We start from the raw sequence: 9,492 nt of genomic DNA, 5'->3' as shown, positions 1-9,492 counted from the left end.
GGCTGGATGGCATCACTGACTCGATGGACGTGAGTCTGGGTGAACTCCGGGAGTTGGTGATGGACAGGGAGGCCTGGCATGCTGCGATTCATGGGGTTGCAAAGAGTCGGACACGACTGAGCGACTGATCTGATATGATGTACAATATTTTATTTCCTACTTCTGGTCTTTAAAGGGTTATAATTTGAAGAATTCCAATGAAAAAACTGCTTGTTCATGCAGGTATGTATGTGCTCAGTCACATCTGACTCTTTGCGACCCCCATGGACGGTAGCCCACCAGGCTCCTCTGTCCATGGAATTTTCCAGGCAAGAATACTGGAGCAGGTTACCATTTCCTTCTCCAGGGGATCTTCTGGACTCAGGGATTGAACTGGCATCCTTCATGTCTCCTTCATTGGAAAGTGGATTCTTTACCACTGCCATCTGGGAAGCCCTCATGCAAGCGTAAGAAACTATTAATAGATCCCTGTTAGTGGATCCATTGCCTCATTTTTTATACATTCTTTAAGAGGAAAGCTTTTAATGGTTAGGTGACATTTGACCATTTACATAGATACTATGACAGTTCATTTTATTTCTTGATCTGGCTGTGCTGGGTCCTAGTTGTGTTGTGGCACGAGGTATCTTTGATCTTCACTGTAGGATCTTTAGTTGCGGGAAACAGGATCTTTAGTTGTAGCAGTTCATTTTTAATGTTAGCTGTCTTCTAAAAGTTTTTGTAAAACTACCAAGCAATTTTTTAATGTGATTATATCCGTTTATATTTCCCATAGGTGCATCACATATCCTGTGACTCAGCAATTCTACTGTAAGTGTGTGCCTTACAGAAATACATCTATAAGATCAGCAAAGGGCACATTCAAGAATGTTCATAGCAGTACGATTCAAAATAACAATATTGTAATATCCTTCAATTAAAATAAACAAATTAAAAAAAAAAACTAGTCTTTGTATAACTGTCTGATGCCAAAAATGTACAGAAAGAAAAAATTAAATTCAGGACTGTTGAATAAATAATATATTACAGTAACAAAAAATGAACTAGAATTGCACAGAATAGTGTGGCTGAATCTCACAAACATTATGTTGAGTGAAAGAAGCCAGATATTAGAATATACTTCTATTGTTCCGTTCATATACGTTTAACAACAGGAAAATGACTGTATTCAATCAGGATAATGGTTAGTTACTCTTGATCATTAGTGACTGGAAGGAGCACAATGAAAGCTTCTGGAATGCCGGTAATGATTTCTTTCTTGATGTGGGTGCTGACTGCACAAGTATGTTCATCTCCTAATATTTTGCACTGTCACTTCAACTTACACATATTTTAAAATTTATGTTATCCTACAATTAAAAAAAACTATGTGAAAGATGCAAAGCAAGTTTAACTAGAAAAACCCAAACTTAAGATTGTCATATAGCAGCAGCAACATATTTTTATCATAGACTAATATAGTCAACACAGAATATCGAATTTCTTTTTAAAAGCTTTGATTTACATGAATAAACCTTGTACACATTATGCCAAGTCAAAGAAACCAATCACTACTGACCACACATTGCATGATGCTATTTATATGCAATGTCCAGAACTGGCAAGTCTACTCAGACAGAAGTAGCTTAATGGCTGATGAGGGCCAGGGGCAGAGGTGTAGAGGGAGGTTAGGGAATGACAGCTAAAGGGCATGGGTTTTTATTAAATTGTGGTGGGGGCTACACAACTTTGAATATATTAAAATCTACTGAATTATAAATTTTTAAACAGGTGAATTTTACAATATGTGAATTACATCTCAACAAAACAGCCACAAAAAAAGAAAGCTTTCATTTTAAAGCCACATGTCCATCTTCAAATAATGATATTAGGTGCAGATTTTTGCTTCATAAAAATGTAACTTTTCTTATTCTAATTAAGCATGACAAGAAAAAAACAATGGGAGACTAATGAATTTTTCTAAAATGAGAACAATATGACCATTACAAATCAAACATACAGAAATATCAATTGTTAATTTCCAAGGTAACAGATGATAACAGTTGATGAGTGAAACGTTCAAATTTTAAAATTTCATATAACCTATGGCTCAATCTTCTGGCCACCAGAACCCTTAATTAGAATACCTAATAAAACAGTAAGACCTAGTGTTTCAATTTTAATTCTTTTTCTCTACTTTTGTCACTCCTTTCCTGAAAATTCTGTGCAATACTCTCATGGAAAAAGAGAAAGAAAAGAGGGGAAAGGAATGGTCTCTATCATAAATCATCTCTAGCTCAGAACTGTCCAGTATTTCTGCAATGATGGAAACATTTAATATCTGTACTGTCCAAGATAGCAGTCAATTTCCACATGTGGCTACTGTGTGACAGAGAAACTGAATTTTAACTGTATTTAATTATAAGTGAAATTTTAATTTGACTAGGGTATGGTGGCTACCATTTTAGTGCAGGTTTAGATAAACCACAACTAAACCATCAGTCTTAAGACATCTAATACTTATTACACTAAGAGTCACTCACAAAATATTACTAAAGTGTATGTAGTACATATGTTTAGCAGATCAATCAATAGACAAAATCAACTTCACAAACTCACCTGGCCATCTTCCATTTTGGCTTTTGGGTAGTTGAGGATTAGTTTTGTAGCTTGTTCCCACTTTGCATGCGTATCTTCCCAAGCCTAAAATGAAAGCAATTACCACTTGAAAGCAACCTTGAACCTAGAGCTAAAAATCAATCAGTAATAGACAGGTCTCAAACTTGGTATATATTATAATATCCTATTTATAATATGCATACATCTTAGAGTCGCTTCAAAAGCTATTCCTGGTCACATGCACAAAACAAAAGGCTTCTAAAATTGCAGGTAGGGGCCTGGAAAGGATATTTCTGTTGCTAAGGACATACCTCAGTGTTTCCTGCAGTGGGATGCTCAATTCGCCGTAGTAGCGCCATCACTCTTTTCTGAAGTGCTGCTCTTCCTAAGCAAAGACAACAGCAGATCAGCCTATTGCACTTAAGAGCCCTGCTTGCCAGTGGAGAATGTGGCAAGCCCAACCCAAAAGGCAGAGGAGGAGGAGGGGAATGAATACTTCAAATGGTAAAGCTGCACACTTCCTTTTACCAGCCTCACAGGAAAGGGGTATTTAACTTGGTCTCTACAATGTCCTTGGCCTAAAATAGCTATTTCTACCTATACTTACTCATAACATGTGCTAATGCTTTTAAAACTTCACTATATACAGCTGAGGCAGAGTAAACTGTATAATTTATAACTGAAAGCAATTTATACTGTCAGTTTTTAAACAAATGCATATGGCATATTAAAAATTCAGTGAGAAAATAACTTATTCCAAATACTATTTACTTTTACCTTACCTTGTGAAAAAAAGGATTTCAGGAAAGGTATTTGAATGAGCCCTGTTAACTTAAAGAAGTATTGATCTTAAATACATGCCTATGTTCCTAGAGTAATCAGGTATGTGAGTCAAGGTAGACTGAGTAAAAAAAAAAAATATGCATGATTTACCTGTTGACATCATATTGCTAACAGAAGCAAATTCCATGAATGTGTTATAGTTGGGCAAGAAGTTGTGTACTGACACTTCATCCACCCCACACCGGATATCTGCTTCCTCACAGAGGTGACGAAAACAGGACATGGCAACCAGAACTGCTTCAGTGTCGGGGCTCCACAGGAACATGTACAGGGCCACTTCTAGTTTGGTCTGGGCTTGTCGGCATATTGGTGGGGTTCCACTGCACCCTGCTGCACTATCCTGGGATCAAGAGAAGGAGGCAAATATTTGCAACTTACATAATTTTATTTACAAAATCCAATAATTCAACAAGCTGTGTACCATAGATGTCTGTATATAATAACCCACAAGAGCTTTTCCCCTTTAACCATGACAGAATTTTTACACCTCAAAATATCTTGACTGAATGAGAACTCAAATTATTTGGACCAACATAATACTAGCATCTCTTCAATTTTTTCAGATGCCATAAATATAGATTAACTCTAATATGAACACAAAGAAAATATGCACAGTATAAATCTACTCAATGAAAAATATAATGCACTTCTCAGTCACTCAAAAATGACGAAGAGGAAGTAACAAGAAATTCTATCCACCCAGAGGCAAGAAATTAATCATACTGCAAACTGACTGAAATAAGGACATGAATAAGAACTAAACATGACTGTATAAGGTATATTGGGCTCTGGATAACATATTCTCAAAACACAAAATAGAGAAATTCTCATTTATAAGCGAACATGCAAATTCTGCAGTTAAGACCAATAGAAAATACCACACTGTTGAGTAGTTGTTTTCCTTTGACTGAAGATTATATTGTAAAATAGGGATTTAAAAAAGCTTTGGTCTGCAAAAGAAATTCTATAATGATCTGACATTTTCAGTAGCATTATGATTTATTTTTAAAGGGAATTATGGACACAAAAGTCCTGAAAACACTTAATGCATATAACATTAAGCAAAATGCTTTTTTTCCCCAGTAAATCTGTACTTTTTTTAGTTGATAGAACTTTTAAACTTCTGGGGTACAAATGATCTTTCTTATGGGATAGAGAATTATAATAATTATAGCTATCAGTTACAGCTTATAAGTGTCAAATACTCAATCCAATGCTATTTACACGTTATCTCACTTAATTCTCACAATAATTCTGCAGCAGAAATTATTATCCCCTTTTAAAGTTGAGGAACTGAGACACAGATAAGTTAGGAACTTGCCTGAGTGTCCACGAAGAGCAGTAACGAAACTAGAAGCTAAGCAGTTCCTTATTATGCTGTATTACCTAGTTGAAATTTACCCAAGTTAATTCAGAAAAAAAGTACAGAGCACAGATGATGATACAAGAAAACTACAAAAGTCCCTTACCATGGATGAATTTCCTTTCCCCTTCCTGAGAGAGGTTCCAGGAGCACAAGTGCGTAGTAATTCGTCATGATCCATGGACATTTGACTGGTATTCCCACTTGAAGGAACATCACATCCTACTCCATAAAGGAAGAGAAAGTGACAGGAACTTCTATCTGCCTGCTAGAAAGGAAAAATAAGTAAGCCTTTTCGAAGCACTGATAGCTAAGAGAAATAAATACTTATATGAGTTGCCTTTCTGTTTGAGATTATCCTGGAAAACCTCTCCTTCCAATTCCTACTCCTCTCACACTGAAAAACATTCTCTAGAAACCCAGTAGTACAAATAATGTTTCCTCAATGTCTCGGAAACTCCTCTCAGTTTTCCACTCTTCAAATACTCAGAATCAACAGATCTAGAAACGTAAATTAAGATTTCTAGATCTAACATGGACACAAGTTAAACATCAACAACATAAATCTACCACACAAAAAATATAATGTACTTTTTAGTCAGTTAAAAACAACAAAGATTTCCTCTCATACAATATGGTCAGGATAGCGGGAAGTTGACTCTTTTGAGATTAAATTCCTCTGAACCAGAATCAACACTGGTATATATGCTAAGTATGAGTGACTTCACTGACCAGAGGACAAGATTCACTACTGGATTACTAATGCTTGCACTCCGGAGAATTATACTATAGGCAAGGGCATGAAACGCTGAAGTCCAATCTCATTCCTTACCTTTGGCATAATGCCAAATTCTACTATAGTAACAGATGAAGGTAAGCCAGATATGAATAAATCCAACTCACCATTAGCTCATTTCTAAACAAAGAAAATTCAACAAGCTGCATGGCACACTGAAAAGGATATGTATTAGAGACATTTAAATTTCCCATAGATTTTATCCATTCCAGAAATGGATAAAAATTTATTGAATCAAGTACTCCTAAAACTATGCCATAACAGAACTTTTTAACTGACTGATTATAGAAACTTTATGTTAAAAGAAACTTAAGGCTCTTCTCTAGCCCCCAAAATCTTGTCACCAGGCTTCAATAGTTCAGAATCAAAACTTTTCACTCAACCCTAAGGAAGAAGACTTCTGATATCTTCAACAGGTAATAACTTCCTCACAGAAATATAAATAAACCTTAGATTGATGGCCCTCAATGTCTTTCCTTCAGCTTCTTTATATATATAGATAGATAGCATTCTCTGGACTAGCCTAGACATCGGATTCAAGTCTTATGTATGAACTTGAGAGCAGAGACAGCAAATGTTGTTTCTCAATCTTCTTTGGTTATAGAGGCCCCACTCCTCCTAGGTCTGCCCCACAGAATCCTGCTTAACTCGTCTAGACTTTATCAGGATTGTGGCTTTAAGGGTAATGGCTCAAAATAATTTTTACTTAAAGTGCTGATTTCTCAGCCGTTGTCTCCTGCATGTACATTTCCCTTGAAGACTTTGCAGAAGAGAGGAGCTGAATAAGGACTTGATTTGGCTAATAAACATTTCCTTAATCTCTTTTCATTACCATTCCAAATATTCTTCCGTTTCAAAAGATGTCATTTTGCTTACCTTATTTTTAAGAAGAAATTTATTCCTGCAGATCAAAATTTCCCGCAACCATTTGAGAATTTCTGTGCTACTAAGCATTTGATGACTAGTCAATTTCTTGCAAATGTAAAAAAGCATTTGTGAGCTGCAGAAACAAAGTTCACTGTTACCAGCATTGCCAATAAACAACCTAATACAGATAAAGTCAGAATAAAAGAATGGCATTCTCTAATAATGGACAAAGTTTAAAGAAGCTTATCTTCCTTTCCAGGATTTATTTTAGAGAATTGGTTATCAAAATGTTAATAGCACTATAATGAAAGGAAGTATACAAATTACATTAAAAAAAGAAAAAAGTACTTCTAAGCCCCCTTCTCCCTCAACCACTTCATCCATGCATCTCATCCTCACAGAGGACTCAAGAAAAATTATAGATCTGTACAGCACAGACTGTATGTAAACCTAGTGTTCTAGAGCAGGGGTCGGCACACAACTGCCTGCAGGCCAAAGCCAGTCCATCATTTGCCTTTGCAAATAAAGTTTTAGTGGAACATGGTCACAATCCACTCATTCATTGTCTGTGGCTACTTTCATGTCCCAAGAGCAGAAGTAAACAGTTATAAAAGAGACTATCTGGCCCACAAAAACTAAAATCTTGACTGCTTGGCCCTTTAGAGAAAAAGTTTGCTTGTTTCCACTCTAGAGCTGCACTGTCAACACAGCAGCTACGAGCAGCCCCATGTGGCTGCCGCGCACTTGAAACGCGGCTTGTCTAAACTGATGTCCTGGAAGTAGGAAACAGCCCAAATTGTGAAAACTTTAGAAAAAAGGACATAAAATATCTCATCAATAACTTTTATATTGATCAACATATTAAAAATATTCTCTCTACACACACACACACACACACTGGGTTTAAAAATATATTATTAAAATTAATTTTACCTGTTTATTTTTTTAATGTGGCAACTAGAAAAATTTAAATTACATATGTGATTCACATTATATTACTATCAAAGTGCACTGCTCCAGAATCTAGGATTTAACTCAGCTGCCAAGTGACTTGGTGTACCCACTTCTACAAGATAATAACAAAACCTGAGGCTTACACACTTACATTTTCCTCAGTGTGTTACCTCTATGCTCACTGAAAGGTAATAATTCATATAAGCAAAGAAATAAATTATAAAATTATATATACATATAATTTTGCCTTCTAAGCAGATATTCATTAAATTAATTCATCCACAAAAAACACCAGTATTATTGAAAACATGAGATTATAATTTAAAAAACTGAAATAAACTATTAATATTTAAAACTTTAACACTCTAAGCTTATAAATGATAAAAATAAATTTAAAACACAGTTTAACCATACAAAAATCTGAAATAGCAGAAGACATACCAAATAATAGTACTTATGGTTGGGTAATGAAATTTAGCACAATTTTTAAAAATTTATTTTCTAATTTGCTGTGACAATGTTCTTACAGTTAAAATAAGAAATAACCTAATAATTTCAAGTCAAATAAAACACAAAATCATAAAACATCTGGCAGTATAAGTGAATAAAGTTAATAAACCAAGTATATAGAGTTAATATTTAAAGACAAAAAAAATTAAAAATTTAAGTTGAATTAAAAAATAAGGGTGCATATACCTAATTTCCCAAAATGTTTCTACAGGAGCATCAGGATTCCACAAATCAATGCTATCTAACTGATGAAGAACCAGCAGAGCCTGAATTTTTAAAAAGAGAGAGAGAAGACTTACTCAAAAAAAAATGTGGTAAACATAACACTGGAGTATTTATTTTACAAATACTGACAAACTGAACTACTTAATTATAGCCTCAACATGCAGTATAAGGCACAAGAGAAAAGCTCTGAAGAACCCAAATCTCTAGGGATTATATATACAAAAATGAAGTCACTTTATTCTTCTCACTGTTACTTTAAATGGCATGTACACATAAGTTAAATACTGATGAATTCAGAATAGCAATATACATGTGTAAAAACTGCTTTAAGACACAAATAATATGATTTCAATAAGTATCAAAGAACTCTATGGAAAATAAAATTAACCCCCAAAGAAGGAGAGTTCTCCAAAACTAATATACACAACATTTTACTTCTAGGTCACAAGTTAAAAGTAGAAAGTATACCTGTGGCGGATTCATTTCGATATTTGGCAAAACCAAAACAATATTGTAAAGTTTAAAAATAAAACAAAATTTAAAAATAAATAAATAAAAAGTAGAAGTTATCTTGTTTGCCACAAATTCTTAGAACAGAAAGGTCAAATTATTTTTCAAAAAGGAGAAAGGGGGAGGAAAACAGATTTTTGCATTGCATAGAGATTATTCATCCTAAAATATTTCAACTGACCATAGAACTGAAATGGATTTGGCTCACAGAACATTAACAGGAATACACAATTAATACACAGAAACACTACTATTAAATAAATCAATGCCATCAAAAGTACAGAGAGTAGAACTAGACTCTTTCTTCAAACCAACCCTATCTTAACTCCAATAGGTTAAGTTCACAATGCTTCCCCCAGACGCACATTACTGAGCTCTGCACATTCCTCTCAGTCCTTGGTCAGCGGATTTGGAGATTCTTTACTCCTCTTTAAAGCTTTGTATTAAAACTCCAATGAAACACTGTTTGGAACACATAATGAGAACTGATTTCTTCTCTTAAAATCAAATCAAATGAATAAACTACAAATAGAGCTACAATGATAACCTGTGCAAATAAGCTGCAATGATAAGCTGCAATGACTCCCTTTAAATTATGGGAAAAATACGTAAATTTCTAACCTTGGACAACTTTATAAATCCAAAAGCTATAAAGATCAGACCTATATTATCTTATTTCAAATACTTTCACTGTAATTCTTTTGAGATATTTACTGGAAACTGCAAAGCGCTCTGAGAATCTTCAAAAATTATATGTTATACCTCTCATATCAAGGAAAAACAGCACAAATTAACATTCAATTTTTGTCACTAACATGCACAAACT

At 34.5% G+C, this 9,492-nt stretch overlaps 1 protein-coding gene across 6 annotated transcripts in view; it reads right to left on the bottom strand.

Annotated features, from left to right (window-relative positions):
- NF1 (neurofibromin 1) overlaps positions 1–9,492 on the bottom strand; it is a 275,386-nt gene that overhangs the window by 139,297 nt on the left and 126,597 nt on the right. For 5 of the 6 annotated variants that reach the window (XM_010861452.1, XM_010861457.1, XM_010861455.1 and 2 more), the window contains 6 exons: positions 8,118–8,197; positions 6,477–6,600; positions 4,911–5,072; positions 3,532–3,781; positions 2,910–2,983; positions 2,599–2,682 (listed from right to left, as the gene is read on the bottom strand). In XM_010861452.1, coding sequence (XP_010859754.1) covers positions 2,599–2,682; positions 2,910–2,983; positions 3,532–3,781; positions 4,911–5,072; positions 6,477–6,600; positions 8,118–8,197 — 774 coding nt within the window. The remainder of the gene's footprint in view (positions 1–2,598; positions 2,683–2,909; positions 2,984–3,531; positions 3,782–4,910; positions 5,073–6,476; positions 6,601–8,117; positions 8,198–9,492) is intronic. The other variant, XM_010861454.1, reaches the window with a different exon arrangement.

This window comes from Bison bison, unplaced genomic scaffold (genome assembly GCF_000754665.1).
Source record: "Bison bison bison isolate TAMUID 2011002044 unplaced genomic scaffold, Bison_UMD1.0 scf7180017864472, whole genome shotgun sequence".
Taxonomy (NCBI): domain Eukaryota; kingdom Metazoa; phylum Chordata; class Mammalia; order Artiodactyla; family Bovidae; genus Bison; species Bison bison.
This window is presented reverse-complemented; position numbering and strand designations above follow the sequence as displayed.